A 15,706-nucleotide genomic window follows, 5' to 3' on the forward strand; every position below is an offset into this window, starting at 1 on the left:
AATCCTCTCCCTCCTAGACTGCTGTGTTCTTGAGACCCTGCACAACCTTCTTCCAAACTATCTATTTACTGCACATTCTTTGGAGAATTTCAGCCCATATATGGCTACTTTCTGCCTTCCAGTTGGCCACAGAAATAAGCATACTTGAATCCTGGTAACAGAAAAATCACTTTTTCACTTCTCTCATCAAATTCTGAGAAGTTTGTATACTGACTGTACAGCTCATCTGATAATTATTATCTCTCTCCCTCTGTTATACTGATTTAATTTTATTGATATTGATAAATTTTATTGATTTATATTGATTTAAACAGGCCTAATGATCATTAGTAAAAAAATACTTGGCAAAACCCTATCTAGGAGAGCTCACATTTCTCTTCTATACTGCCATATCCCACATGCTCAGATCCTAAGATGCTGACCCTCGATGTTGGAGGTGGTGAAACACCTTTTTGGCTGTAATAGCATCTGGCAATGCTCACTGGATAACACCCAGGGGAATATCTGAAAGAGCATACAAAAAAATTATTCTGGCGTTTTGATGGATCTTGGCAAAAATATGTGGTGAATATACTAAAATAGAGTTTTATTTGCTATAGCTGGTACTGGGCCAAGTGTTTTTTAGCCTACATACAAAGTTACCTTTGAAGTTAAGCAGATTCAGAATGACTAAGCCATGATTTCTGCAGGTTTACTCCTGTGCCTTTGAGTAAAACCCAAATTGCTTAAGAGAACTGACTTATTACCAGGTGATGTTTGCCACGCTGAGTAAAACAAGATCATCCTTGCATGACACAACAATAAAAGCCCCAAAGACAACCTCACTGCACAAACCGTAAATTGTGTAGGGCTTAAAAAAAGAATTAAAAAAAAATCACAGTCCAGGTAGTGTTCTTAGCTATTGGACCATTCACTGTGTTTTTGCAAGGATTTAAATAAGTTCTATCAAAAGCTTTTATGCTTCAGTCACAAATTGCTTGCAGAAAATCACACATGGTATTTTATAATCATAAGAGGATTGGGGGAACACCTTCCCTTGTACAACCACATAAAAACATAAGCCAAATTGCTGGAGAGCTGCAGTACTGCTCAACTGGCTGGTGTTTCAGCACTGATTACTGGGTGTTGTCATCTCTTCCTAGAAAAGCTCACTGGAACAAGGAGAGGGATTTTTAAAGGTTCACGCCATCAGTGACTGAATGATCATAAAATTTAACATTTGTTTAAAACCTTTCTGAAGACAGGTCAAATAATGCTTTGTATATAACCATCTGATTTGTCCCTTCCCTTGCCTTTAGCAACTTCCTCACATTTGTGCCCCCAGAAAAATATTTACACTTGAACTTCAGACACATATTATGCAGACACCTTAACTTAAACCCTAAGGTATCCGTGCAGTGCTTGGCAATTATACAGAAGCGAGCTTTCAGTAGTATGTGAGCAGCCGGTCTGCTTATTTATATATGCTCCATCATGAGAAACATGGAAATCATGGGTGCCAGCATATAGACTTCCATCGCTAGAATAACTACAACAAGATCTAGAACTTCTATCAGTAGAAATATCTAGCACTGCGTACTACAGATGCCATCTGACAGATACTCCCAGTCGCAAAAGAAATCTTCCCACCTGATCCAGCTTGCCAATTCTCAGCGGCATTTGGGATGTAGAGTTGATTAAGGAGCCATGTAACTTTCCCATCTGCTGAAGTACCAGTAAACCACAACAAAAACTGTTATTTTCTTGACAGCAAGGGCAGAGAAAGTTTCATGTATGGGGCTGGTGTTTTTCTTGCACTACTTCACCCAAATACTGAAGATACAAACCTAGAGGACTAGGCTCTGGAGGCAGCCTTGGTTTATCCTGCATCCCAGCATGAGCTCAGGCTGCTCTCTGGGAATCCTCAAAAAAATGGCCTCAGGGCTGTTATCAGCTGTGAATTATTAAAAACACTCTGGATACTTGCCCAGTTGGAAATGGATCAAGCCAACAAATTCACTTCATGTTGAATGACAGTAAGAAAAATAAGTGTTTTCACTAGAAACTGTCTTGACAAAGTTTTGTGAAAACAGCACCTGTAGCTTCCTTCCCAGGACTGAGGAAATGCCATGGCAGGGTTGGAGAGGGGACAGAGACATAAATTCAGATTTTTTTAGAAACAGGTAATTTTAATTTCTCTTCAGAAACAAGCAATAAAAATAACCTCCCAAATCACTGCCATAGTTCCAACTATTTTCCACTGAAACTTAGTCTATTATTTAAATGAGAAAAGTAACAAAAATATATGATGCTGATGCACAGTATTTTGTGCTGATATTGTACCATCAGCTACTCACAAACATTAGTAATTGCCATTTAGTTCTGCATTCTAAAATAAATGCATTCTACAACAATAGAAACTGTACCTGAATTAATTTGGGTACTGAGAGTATGTACAGATGTCCTTTAGAGCAATTAAAGACTAGTTTTCATTATTCACTGGTATGTTTATCTTCTATCATGTTATTCAGAAATCAAAGACCATACCAGTTCTACACACACTACCTCTTCTAAGTGCCCCTTGTCAGACTGTACAGCGTACAGTTGCAGCACACTATTCACAAGATGATTAATTTTGAAACAATAAACTGAATTCTTAAAAAATTACACAGTTTTTTACTAAAGCTTCCTGTGAGTTATACCTCAGCTAAGATTAGACTAATTTACTAGAGAAGCAAGAGAAAATGTCTAAGAAAAAGGTATTTTGTATTAAGAAGATTAAATGGAGTCAATGAGGCCAGGATTAGATTAGATGTCAGGAAGAAATTCTTTACTCAGAGGGTGGTAAAACACTGGAAAAGGTTGCCCAGAGAAGTTGTGGATGCCTTGTCTCTGGAAGTGTTCAAGGTCAGGTTGAAAGGGGCCTTGAGCAACCTGATCTAGTGACCAACGTCACAGGGGGGCTGGAAATAGATGATCTTTAAGGTCCTATCCTACCCAAACCATCCTATGATTCTATGATTTTATGGCATAACTGTTACATATTATATTAGGAGCAGCATTTTCTTTTCCCTTTAAATCAAGTAACAGCAACTGAAATTAGCTCTATTAATATAATAACCAAAGATGACACAGTTAATAGGATCTTTAATGTAAAAAGCAAATAAATAAACAAACGACTAATGGCAGTTCTTGAGTGGTTATACCTAGACATTAGCACAGCAATGACTTGAACAGGAGGTAATAGGCCATAGATTCCTTTTCTTTCCATATCAGCAATAAATAAAGCAAATAATTAACAGCCTTCAAAACAACATTTGTCCTTTAGTTTTAAGCAAAACCACAAGCAGCAATGCCTGCACAGTGAGACAACTCAGCATTGCAGCAGCACTGTGCTGCAGTCAAGGTAGTATTTTAGAAAGATGCAAGGCAAGGTTGAGGTGAGCAAACCCATGGGTGCTACCAAACCTGGACACTGAAACCCACCCCAGTGCTGCAAGGCAGCCAGGACCCCACTGGCAAGCTCCTGGCTGGCCACACATGCAGCCTATGCAGGTCTTCTCAGCTGCTCCCCAGAGGGACCTGGAGAAGGCTTTCCATTATGATGTAGGGTTGAACTGAAAAAGTTCAATTTAAAAATAAACATCCATGTCATGACCCTGTGAGTTGCATGTGGAAGAAGAAAGTCCTAAGCCCAAAGAGCAGCTGCCCACTCCCTACATGTTGATCTCCATCTTGGTCCCCCCAAGGCATGCATCCCAAGAACACATGAATGAGTTTCTCAGAATATATTACTCATTTCTTCTCACTCCTGGGCTTGGAGGTCACAGCCCTCCTTAATTCTCTCAGGACTCTTCCAAAGCCCTAAAAAAAGTTTGATGGACAATCCTTTCCCAGTAATACTCATCAGAAAGGTAGGGAAAGGGCACAGAGAAGGAGACTGAGGTGTGGAAACACATTCAGGACAGACCTAGGGAGAATAAGGGTGCATGAGAGAAGCAGGTCAGCTCCTTGTAGCTGTTATCTACTGGAGATGCTGTGGAGAGACTGAGCTTCTGCCATGGCAGCTCACTGATGAGAATGTCTGTGGCACTTAGTAGGCAAAACCATGCCCCGCTGTCCCTCCTGCATTTATGAAGTCCCTCCAGCACTGGCAGGATGGATGGCAGTGCTGTGCTTCCAGTCCCCAGGACATGTGCTAGGAGACCCTAGAAGAAGGCAGGAGCTGTCCACGTGCCTGGATCACCCAGCCTGGTGAGGGTGAGCCTGGCCTGACAGGCTCAGTGCCCCAGCAGAAGAGGCAGTCATTCAGTCTGCGATAACATCGGCTGCAGAAGCAGAGGCAATATGTGACTTAAAAGACCACAACAGGCTAAAAATAACCCCATTAAACAAATATGATTTAACCACATAGCAGCCAGAAAATGTTCCCTGCAGTGCTAACCTTGCCTGCTCATTCAGTGCACTTTCTTCTGGCAAGCAAAATCCACTATTACAAGCTTGCCTGTGGTCTGCAGTAATCTAAGAGAGCGAAGCTGCAGCCTACTGCTTCCTCTTTCATGATGCACCACCAGTACAGGGCAAAGGTCTTCAGGAAGTTTTGCAGGACCGTTTTCTGGGGATTGTTTTCTTTGTGGGTGCATTTATGGGGGGTTGTTTGTGGGTTGTTTTTGTTGGTTTTGGGTTTCTTTTAATACTAATTAAAACAAGGGGGATAGCCCTTACTCGTCCTATAAAAACATACATTATTAGTATGTTTTTAACTAACTGGAGCTCACTAGGAGATCTATGTAAAATATAACTCACTGCTTTGCAAGGGGTCTTGCCAAGATAGCAAATGTCCCAGATGCTGCCAAAACACTTCTCTGCTTCACAGACAAGTCTCTTGCTCGCAATATAGATTTGGTATTTGGATACAAAATTCACCTCTTACTCAATATTCCCAGTTGGCTTCTCAGCCAAATATATCATGTGACACACCTGGGCAAATGACCAGCTACGAGAGTTGCATATGGGATTTGAGGCTGAGCCTCAGTGATGATATGGAAACTTTCATACTTTGAGCTGTCATCAGACTGTTTCTGGAAACAAGCCAAGAAAACAATTTCCGTGATGATATGGGGTTGAACTGAAAAAGTTCATTTTAAAAGCAGACATCCATTTCCTTACCCTGTGAAAAACGTGGCAGAACAAATGTCCTAGAAGCAGAATACCATGATAATTAAAATAAAGAACAAAAATGAAGTAATTTTGACTTAGGCTTTTCAAACATTTGATCTCCCCAACTTTTCATGCATCTAACATGCAGAAGCCAATGCTTTACTTGTTGCCTGCAGGACAAGATGTAGCCCACAAAGAGAAAAAAAACTACTGGATGAAGATGATACTTCAAGCCAGTTGGAATGCGTCACTGAGAAGGAAAAAGAAAGTGGGCTTCTCCAATGCTGTTGCACATAGCTGTGGCCAGAACTGACCTTCCAGAAAAGTTTCCAATGGATTATAAAACAATATTAAGTAGGCTTATTCAAGGAAAAAACCCAGAAAATTTTCCTAATAGCTGGAAAATATAAAATGGGAAATACATGTATTTAAAACTGATTAATTAGAGCATCACAATTCCTTTTTGTACCTTCAATTAAGCTGTGCCACAGGCAACAAAGTAATCTGCAGTCTGCTACTGCAGTGGATACCAAAGACTGCAGTGATCACCAAACACAGGAACCAGCATAACTAAATGAAACTTTCCCTTTCTCAGTGGAAAAAAAAAAAAAAAAAAAAGTGGAGGGAACTATAATGTAAGAGTTGGCAGCTTCTCATTGTGTAATAAAACATACCTATCCTCATCTATTTTTACAAAATCTGATTTTCCATGGAAAAAAAGCATGCACTTTATAGGTATTCTTCAATTGTGCCTGGTCTATCCATCTGTCAGTATCTATACACGCTTCTGTTTAAATAATTTTGTTTCTTCCTTCTCACTGCAATGTAGTTTCTTGCAACAAACCTAATAGATAAAGCAAGGCTGATTACTGGTTCAGAAATTTGAGTACTGATTATCTTTTGGTCCCATACATCTGGCTACAGTTTTTACCTCGGGAAACCAAAAAATACAAATCCCAAATCAACTACTAAGTTTTTGTCAACACCTACTGAAATCTTAAAATGCTACAAGTTTGCCAGGGAGTGCAGAAGCATGTTCTGCCCTCCACCCTATGCAGCTGCTGGCACATCTGGGAGCCCTGCTGCTGAAGCAGAGAGGGCATACATCATCCCCATACTAAGAATGTTCAGCCCACCAGCCTGGAACTGAGCCCTGCTCAACCATTTCCTGAGAAATGAGAGGCTAGAAGGCAGCTCAAGACAGGAAGAAACACACATGATCCCAGCCAACACCTTCTCTCTCCTTATGTCATTTTTCCAAAGACAGTTTCAAAGATGAATCCCTCCTGTGCAGACCTGAGCATCTGGGCAGTCCCTGCACACTCACAACCACAGCCCCTTCAACTTCCCTGTCCAAGGGTATGGCAGAAAAGGGAGGATCCCAAAATCTGTGAAAAAGCAAGTGCTGCGGGCACAGCTATTCCTAGGATCTGAGGGAGGATGCTTTCAAACCAGGCTAGGCCTACAAGATCAAAAATGTGTGCTGTGCCAATCTAGGCACTGGTCTTGGACAATCCTTTTGGATAACAGGAGCTCTGGACACTGGTACAGTATCCAGGCTCCTTGTATTGAGTTATGAAAGAGATACAGAACTGAGCAAGTGACCACCTTTTTTTGCTCCTGCGAATCATATATACAGAATGTATATGGGCTGATTATTTTCCAACATAGAGATGCTGATGAGATACAGGATACAGGATGTTGGGGTTTGTGTCCTCCTTCCAACTCTGGCTTACATCCCTGTAGGATCTGAATTGTCAGGCAAAACCTGTATCAGCCCCAGGTGTTTGCTCAGTCATAACTCCTTATTAAGACACAATTTTAGTTGTCATAAATGCATAACTGTATGGCCTAATCAACTGTGGCAATGATAAAGCAATATAATAACTAGATCTGAGACACAAAAATATCCACTAGGCATAGTTCTACTAAAAACTGTTCACTGGAAAGTCTAACTAGATACAGTGGAAATTTGTTCTAACATTGTATGGGGCAGGAAAAAAAAAACAGTGTTAGGACACAACAACTGCACTCTCAGATATAGGCATTACTCTGACAATAAGTAACAAATAGGAGCACTGATTACAAAATTGCCTTTATTCCACTTCTGCTACACACCGAAGCATTTGTACAGAAAGTCACATTTTTCCTATTATGAGAAAAAGCTTTGTAAGAGCTTGCTTAAATAAACTGAAACTCTTCCTTTTTTTTTTCTTTACTGTTCTCCTACACCGATTCAAAAGCACTTCTTGGTAGGGCACTAGTACTGGTGTACTGGATAGTCTCTAGTATTACAGAGGCGTATTGCAGCTGCCTCTTCCAGTAACAACAAAATTCAATTATGAAGATTTCCTCTCTGATAAATTGCTACCAAAAATTCTTGGCAAGAGAAGTAGCCCCTAAAGGTTTATGTAATGTTTCTGTCAGACACAAGATGAAAAAGAGTACTGCAATACCCCAGAATCAGGGAATATGTTTTGCTTCCCTTAGACAGAAGGGCAGTTAGTGCAGAATCTGTGAGCCTTACCAGTGCCACATCTAAATGTTTTCTTCATGAAGCTTTTAATTCAGGTGCATGATAAATCAGGTTTTAAAATTACAGGTGCCAGTCATGTACTGTTCAGATTCAGCTGTGTGTTTTCTCTCTTCTAGCTTAGTGAGAAGAGAGCATTTAGTTGATTCTTTGTAATACCAACAAGGTGTTACTTCACTGTCCTGTGGCAAGGTTTTATGATTTCTTACAATGACAAATAAACCAACTCCATCCAAAGTGTTCCAGTGGTCACCCCTCATTATTTTGCAGGTAGTCAGAAAGAGCCATACTATTTTGATGGAAAATTTACAGAAATTTTACCAGAAAGTTAAAGGAAGTGTCAATATTAAATTCAGATACTGCATGCTCTAAAATGAAGAGACATTTACAGCTGCAAAAAATATATTATATCATATAATAATATAAAGAAACTCATGACATACAAGCCAAGAGTGGCAAACAAAGCAGCAGAGTCCTTTGGTGGAGTCTCATTGTCATGGGGGAAATTATCATCCTACAGATAAACAACACAGGGTAACTACCCAGTCACCACTGGGCAAAAAATGAAATGTCATTTATATTACATGCAACTCTAGCAAAGTATATGTCAAATTTCACCATTTCCCAAAGTTTATTACTAGTAATGCCAGAGAAAAAGACAAATAGCCCATATACATTCTGTATGTATATGAGTACTGCTAGACATACAAAGAATAAGTTGAATCTTTTTTTCTTCAAACCAGTTATACTAATTACTGAAGCAAGCTGTAGGATAACAGTGTGCTGCAAGCATTGTTCAACAAGTTAAGAAAAAGTACGTTTTCAATTTCCAAGAGGAAGGGTGGTGACCTATAAAGCTGTAAAGGAAACCACTCACAGGATTATTTCAATACCCTTGCTAAAAACAGCCCCCTGGAATTATAAGAGTCTCTTCCTCATCCTGCTCAGAACAATTGGGAAATTATAGATCATTTAAAGTACGTTAAATTAATATACTAAAAAATAAAATTTATGCAAACAAACAAACAACCCAGTTCTTACTCATGGAATTGCTCTTCTCGTTCCTCTGATTCCCCTGGTACTTGCATCTGGATTTAGCTACTGGAAAGGGTGTCCCAGAATATATAACAGGAGTACTTAAAATGTGTTGCATATACTGAATTGTCATTCTCTCCCAAAAACTTTGGGCACACTTTACCATTTATCCTAAAGTCATTTGACACAGGCTTAACTTAAGCCAAAACAAACATTGATTGCTAGAAGCTTTGTGTGAGCAACATCAGACTGGATTTGACATAGTGATTTTTCTTTTTTTTCTGAAATGATCAGGGCAAATCAAAAATAAGCACTACATAAGCATATTTTAAATGCAAGACAATAAAAAAAAGCAGGTTTATATTGCCTACTGTGATTTATTCTACAATATATTCATCACAGGGCTTTATGTGATAAATGTAGTATCACATTCCCTCTTAGCCCATGATGTAATTATCTGCACTGAACCCAGCAATGTAGAGCATACTGTTATCTGCACTTCAGTAGGCTTGGCGGGCATAAAAACAAGGGAGGGAAAAGTTTTATTAAAAAAAAAGCATTGTGTCACACAGCAGAGCAGCAAACATTGCAGTAGCAGACATTAATATAGCTACCTCCCCTGTCCTCAATAAATACACAGCTGCAAATACCTGAGATACAAAACAATGTGTGCCTTAACCTATCTATGACAAAGAAGCGGGACTTAAAATCTTCCAGATCACCATCTTCACAAAATCTGGCCTTGTCCTCTGTGTTTCAGGACATTAGCATTTTATTAATGCAGTTCTTGTCCCTGGGCAGGTAATGAAGAGCAGTGTGCCAGGGAACAAGTTCATCAGGCAGATAGCTCTGCAGATAAGACAGATGCATGAACGCTCTCTCCAGACAGAATCAGCACAAATTTGATACAGTGGTATTAGCTACAAAATTCTACACTATTAATCCAGGTGAGAGAGGAGGATTCATTTCCAGCTTCTTCTACTGGTTATTACTGCATCATCTTATCTCTCCAAAGAGTCCAGCAATGTAGAGTAACAAAACTAATTTACTAAGAAAGTGACAAATCATGCACCTCTTTCCCTTCTTGCTTGGGTTTCTTTTTATAACAGAGAAGGTGCACCCCCTTCTCCCAAAGCTCAATGATAACAGATCTCAGTGATAGAAAACCTGATTAATTACACTAGGTTCGGGATATTTTAACACTGTGTGACAGTTAATGCCTAAAAAAACCAAACCTGAGGTAAACATCACATGGCTCAGAATTAACTCCATTATCTTTTGTCCACAGTGAACTGGAGAAGAGGTGAAATTTGTTAACAAATAAATTTATCCATGGAAATGTAAGATTCTGCAAGTAATTTTTAAAAGCGTCCACAAAAGATAGGCCGGCACAGTTCCAAACTCACTTAAAAAAGTCAGTATCTGGCAATCCAGAGTGTACTGTTTAAAGAAAACTACAACAGAGCAGTGCTGAACCAGCTAGAATTTGGAAACCTGCCTACAGGTCAATCTGAGATAGATCCTTACATTCCCTTCTTCTGAACCCATTGGATGTTTTTTCTTATGTGGTGGCTGCAATAATGCTGTTTGTCCCTTGCAGCAGGTACTGAACTCCAGCACTTTGCTCAGCGGTTCGTAGGTTAAAGGTGGACGTTTCCTTCCACCGCTGCTCGGCCCCGCGGCGGCCACCTACACACCAGGGCTCCCCACAGCCGACCCGCCTCATTCTCTGGTTTTGGCAGGTGCCCTTAACAGTACCACGGGGATCTACAGGAGATCTACGGGAGATCTACAGGAGATCTACAGGTTCTACAGGAGATCTACAGGTGCCTACAGGAGATCTACAGGTGTCTACGGGAGATCTACAGGTGACACTGACCTCGCTGACGGGAATACCCAGAGCTCGTCAGCACTACTGCTCCTTGCAGGTTGCCATCTGGCATTCAATTTACACTCTACGTTACCAGAAGCGCGCCGTTTCCTCTTGGTTTAGGATTTAGTTTTGCAGGAGGCTCCCATTATGTGTCCTTATCCTACTATCGTGCGCCCCTAGAACGGCTGCAGTGCCCGGCGGGTCTCGGGCAGGGAACACACGGTTCCGTCTGTGGCCTCGGCAGAGGGAAGTTTACTTATCGGAGCGCACCCCGAGCCGTTCTGCCGGCTCGCTGCCCTTGCTCGCTGGGTGTCCCACGGGCCCGCCGCTCCCCCCTCGGTACCTTCCGGAGGGCCTCCCGCAAGTGGCGGTGCTGCGGGGCGTCCCCGGTGTCCCGCGGCCCCGAGCTGAGGCCGCGCAGCGCCGGGCCCAGGCGCGCCCAGCTCCTCAGCGCCATGGCGGCTGGATCCCGCCGCCGGGCACAGGCCCGGGCAGCCCCCACAGCCAGCCCGGGGCGCCCCGGCAGCCCTGCCCCGCCCCGTCCCGTCCCTCCTCCCGCTCCTCTCGGCCCCGCAGCAAGTCAGGCAGATCTCGGGTTACGGGCAGGTTTTCTTTAATGCCAACGAACAGCCATGAAGCGACCGACAAGCGGGTGGCGAGCGGGCCCCGCGCAGCGACAGGGGGGCACAGCCGGCCCTGCCCAGCGGCCGGCGCGGGGCTCGGCAGCTTTCGCGCGGGGTTCTGTATTTTTGTAAGGAGAAATAGAAAATAAAAATAAATCCGCTCCTGCGCTCGTTCGACACGGGCCGGCGGCGGTGGGAATACGCTAGTGACTCCCTAGGGGTACGGGAGGAATGTCTGCTCCAGGGGCAGGCGCGGGGTCCCTTCTCCTAAGCGATGACACAGCCTCCCTTCTCCTTGAAGGGGTTCTTGTCCTCGGGAACCCCCTTCACCAGCGGGTCCTCTCCCGACCGCTCCTCGATGTAGTTCTTGATCTCTTCGGAGCATTTGGACACCTCGAGGGAAAGGACAGAAAAGTGGCTGCGTTACGGCCGTGGAAAGTGCTCATCAGAGGGGGAAATTACATTCTGTCAGTGAATTTAAATTCTCTCTCATTCACTTTCCCACCAAGCATAAGCACTAAGCACGTGCAGACTCAGCTTCCTTCCTCTGTTTTCACAGCCCGATATTGACAGAACATGTGAGTATCTCTGAGAATGTAAACGCCACTCCGAGCAGCATAGTTAAACCTGTGTTCATAATCAGCCAATCTAGTTTTATTAAGCTGTGGATCACGCTCTTCCCTCAGCACCAGTGTGACTTCCGGTCAAGAGTTTCTGGATTAGTGACTTTCAATTCAGTTTCAAAGTATATAAATACTTTATGTATAGTTTTTCACAAACAAAACATTGAGCAACGATTTTTCAGTGGTAATCCAAATTCTTACTTTGCAGTTGTGCTATAGCAATGATGCACCTTTAATGAGAGTCTAACTAGAAAAGACAATTTATTTACTGTTTACCTGGAGTTACTTCTAAGGATGGCTAATAAAATAGCCTGTTGTGTTATGAGACCATACCACTTCCCATAGGATTCATACCAAACTAGCACTGATTAAGGTAAGCCTGCATAGAACCCACGCTTGGAGAAGAAGTGTGTTTAGTTTCTGTTCACTGATACAGGAGCACACGTGCTAATGGTGTCTTGGAGTCTGAGGGTGCACAAGTGAACATCTGGGGCTCCTGAGGTTCCTTGTGCACACACATCTTTTGCTCCCTGTGTCAGCAGAAACAGTCCCTAGATGCTCTAATAACCTGCCATGCCTGAGGACACACTTCTGCTATGTCCCCACTTCCTCCCTTCCAACCCAAAGGCCCTGCAGTGTAGAATCAGATTCTGCTGTGCAGAATCAGCAGCAGGAACCAGCTGTTGGCCAGGCCACTAGACGATTAGTATTTCTAATTTAAGGCACCTTGCCTCCTCTGTTAATTATATTTTAACTCAAAATAAGACTACAACAAGAGAAATTTACCTGCTGTGTCACAGACAACAGAGCATGGCCTGTGCAAAATTAAGCTTTAAGCTATCAGAAAGAACAGAGTTAACTCCCAATTAAACAGTGCATAAAGTAAGATCTAGCTGTCTTAGGGCAAAGAAGAAGCTGGATCTACAAATCCCATTACACGTGCCTTGTTCTTCTCTACCTTGGAAACTTTTTTCATTCAAATTGGAGCACCTAACACCATAGTAAAGTTGCATGCCAAAGCATATGAAGGACCAGGGTTTGTTTTACTTCAGTCAGCACTGCCAGGATCACTTTCACTTATAAGAAAATAAGCCTGCTTAAATAAACATTTAGAAATTTTTATTCATTCCAAAGGACAGTTCCTTTTTATTCTGTAAAGTTGTTAGTGGGGGTCAGGGAAAATTTTGACTGACATTTTTATTTTGGTACCAACAGTAATTTGGTTTCTGCATTTCCCAATCCCTGTAACACCCATACAGGTACCAGGGGACTCTGGAAACTACAATACAGATTTCATTCTCACAGTGAAACTTCTGTTACAAAGCACTGGTAAAATTGAGCATGCTGTCTGTGCTTTACTACAGGAAAATTGAAAAATATCCATTTTCCTAAAGTGATCAGGGTTTTGGTTTATTCCAAAAATGTAGACAAGTATTTAAGATTATTATTATTTCAAAAACTTTACATCCTGCAGATGTATTTCAGTTGTCTAAGAATCCTCTGAGGGACAATATAGGTATCTACACCAGTTGGATGTCCAGCCCCCAATACTGCTGGAGCTTTAGACCATAGCTTAACATCTACAATCACCTAACTCACAACTAAAACATAACTCCAACATTCTTATTTTCTGGGCTAAAACCTAAACCTCCAAAAAAATCGACATGACTAATGCTACTGATTCCCACATATAAATGTATTTTTGGTCCTAGCTAGAAGTGGTTTTTAGGTGTAATTTGCTTCTGCTGGCATGCAGAATTTAAAAAAAAGAAAAAAATTTTTAAAAAAATTATTTTCATCGTGGAGCAAGATCAGTTCTGCACATCTCTCGTCTATAGAAAACGTACAAACGCATAAACTTTTAAGGGGCAAGTACTTGTGGGAAGGAACAATTAGTGTAAATGTATAAATATTTCTATGGAACAAGGCTGGGTGGGTGACGGCTGGGCACGGGCGGTGCTCTGGCTCCTGCTCTCCGCCCGGGCACTGCACAGCATGGGAAGCGGGGCGGGGACGCGGGCGGCCGAGACACAGCTACGGGCCAGGGCAGGGCGGAGTGCCGTGACAGGGCTCCCCTGGCTTCTTTGGGGGGTGACCATCCTCCCCTAGCACCCCAGAGCCTTCCGCTTACAGGAGCGGGGAGCAGAGCGCGACGTGCTCCTCCCTCGCCTGGCAAGGCTGCCCTGTGCCGGCCTTGGGCGCCAGGGACTCACGGGGAGGGGAAGTTAAGGGGTGCCAAATCCACCGGGAACAGCCCGGCGGGCAGGCCCGTGCCAGCCCCTCGGGGCGCTTTATCCCAGGGTGGTGCGCTCCTTGCCCCGGGCTCCGCAGTCACCCCCGGGAAGGAGCGGCGCTCCTCGGCGGCGTTAGCGCTGCTGTGCCAACAGCGCCGTCCCCGGCCCCGACCCAAAGCGGTGGCAGGACCCGTCGGTGCCAGCCGCGGCCGTCCCAGAACAGCCGGGGCTCTACGGAGCTCCACAGCCCCGCCGCCCCTGCCCGAGCCCCCGCACGGCCGCCCGGGGAGGAACGGGCTGCTCCCCGCTCCACACCCGGCCCCGCCGGGCGCCTTCGGGCCCCTCTCCGCGCCCGCTCACCGGCTGCCTTTCCAGCTTCACTTCTTTCCGGAGCTGCTCCACTTCCATTTTCAGTTTGTCCTTCTCGCTCAGGTCCTCGATGTTGATGGCTGGCATCGTTTACACTGCCGAAGCGCGCAGGGAACGAGGACAAAAGGTTACGTCTGGGTAGCGAGGGCGCCGGGGCCGGAGCCCCCGGGCGGTGGCGGGGCTGTGGGACGGCCGCCCCCGGCCCGCCCCCGGGCTCCCTCACTCACACGCTGCCGGCCGAGGTGCCCCGCTGCTCGGCGGCGGCCGCTTTCTCTCCGGCGCTCCTGCACCCCTTCCCCGCTCCGCTCCGGCCTTTAAACCTGCACGCTAATCCCCCCTAACCGGATTAGAGCCTGCCGCCCGGCCCGGCCCCGCTGCCGGGGCGTTGACACGGGCCCTGCCTGCACAGGGAGGTCCGGCCGTCCAGGCAGGAGCCGGGAGCTGGAAGACCCTCCTGTGCTGACCTCCCCGGTCTCACCCTCTACAACTTAAGTGCGGGACAAGAGCAGCGAGGTCGGCTGGGGCGTTTGGCCCAGCGGTGAGATCTTTCTCCCCACCACCTTCTCCGCATGCACCTCCCGGCCACAGAAATGACGCTCTGTGCCACCAGCATCCTTGGGCTGTGTGTTCTGCCCAGCGGCTAGGGCAGAAGCAGGTGGTGTGCATGGGTACATTCCTCAATATTTGTGCATTACAATTACAGATGAACTGGGCTAAGGCAGAGAGGGGGAGAAACCACTCGCATATAAAGTACCCCTGCAGGTGGCCAGCCCATCAATGCCAGACATGGCAACTATTTGGTAGGTATGTCTGTACAGCAGAACTGCAACTCTGCCTAAGAGGGCTATCGTGCCTGGCTTGCACTTTGGACACATGGCATTATGAGACGTGTTGAGGTGGAGTATTCAATGTAAGGGAAGTGATGCATTCAGAAAATGCAAGAAGGAGTTAGGAAATTCTTCTGTGGCAGCACAGAGTTTGAGGTCTAGATCCCAAATAGTGTTTTATGCTTTTAGGAACAGAGTGGTCCCTTCGTGCATGTTTGCACAGCACCTATCATCTCTCATCCTAGCAGCTGCTTTCCTACAATAGCAATGGAAGCAGAATTCAGGACCCCTGAGACTGAACATAGCTACAGGCCATAAAAATGGGCTTGCGGTGCTTCTGCTATCTGCCACTTCAAAGATCCTTAGAGCTAGTTAGCCTTCCCTCTCTCCTCCTCTGTTTTTTCCCATTAAACACACTCCTATCTCCTCCTCTCCCTACTCACCAGATGG

At 44.4% G+C, this 15,706-nt stretch overlaps 2 protein-coding genes across 5 annotated transcripts in view; both read right to left on the bottom strand.

Annotated features, from left to right (window-relative positions):
• The window catches only part of LOC111924396 (putative acyl-CoA dehydrogenase 6), a 79,939-nt gene extending 68,858 nt beyond the window's left edge, over positions 1-11,081 (bottom strand). For all 3 annotated transcript variants that reach the window (XM_086857282.1, XM_086857264.1, XM_086857273.1), the window contains exon 1: positions 10,924-11,081. In XM_086857282.1, coding sequence (XP_086713408.1) covers positions 10,924-11,037 — 114 coding nt within the window. In that variant the 5' untranslated portion in view covers positions 11,038-11,081. The remainder of the gene's footprint in view (positions 1-10,923) is intronic.
• Positions 11,082-11,176: 95 nt separating this feature from the next.
• Positions 11,177-15,547, bottom strand: LOC111946187 (guanine nucleotide-binding protein G(I)/G(S)/G(O) subunit gamma-11). 2 transcript variants are annotated; one of them, XM_086857342.1, is made up of 3 exons: positions 14,657-15,547; positions 14,421-14,524; positions 11,177-11,596 (listed from the first exon to the last, which is right to left on the bottom strand). In XM_086857342.1, the coding sequence occupies exons 2-3, from the start codon at positions 14,514-14,516 to the stop codon at positions 11,471-11,473; spliced, it is 222 nt and encodes a 73-aa protein (XP_086713468.1). In that variant the 5' UTR covers positions 14,517-14,524; positions 14,657-15,547; the 3' UTR covers positions 11,177-11,470. The 2 variants fall into 2 exon arrangements, with proteins under 2 accessions (XP_086713468.1, XP_086713461.1); XM_086857335.1 differs by lacking the exon at positions 14,657-15,547 and having other exon boundaries at positions 14,421-14,624.
• Positions 15,548-15,706: the final 159 nt, after the last annotated feature.

Source organism: Cyanistes caeruleus, chromosome 1 (assembly GCF_971803275.1).
Source record: "Cyanistes caeruleus chromosome 1, bCyaCae1.hap1.1, whole genome shotgun sequence".
In the NCBI taxonomy this organism is placed as follows: Eukaryota; Metazoa; Chordata; class Aves; order Passeriformes; family Paridae; genus Cyanistes; species Cyanistes caeruleus.

Bases quoted from the DNA above. Each gene is read 5' to 3' on its own strand.
- LOC111946187 (XM_086857342.1), bottom strand. From the start codon at position 14,516: ATGCCAGCCATCAACATCGAGGACCTGAGCGAGAAGGACAAACTGAAA. The intron at 11,597-14,420 runs GTGAGCGGGCGC...CTTTCCCTCGAG, and splicing joins TGAAGCTGGAAAGGCAGCCG to GTGTCCAAATGCTCCGAAGA.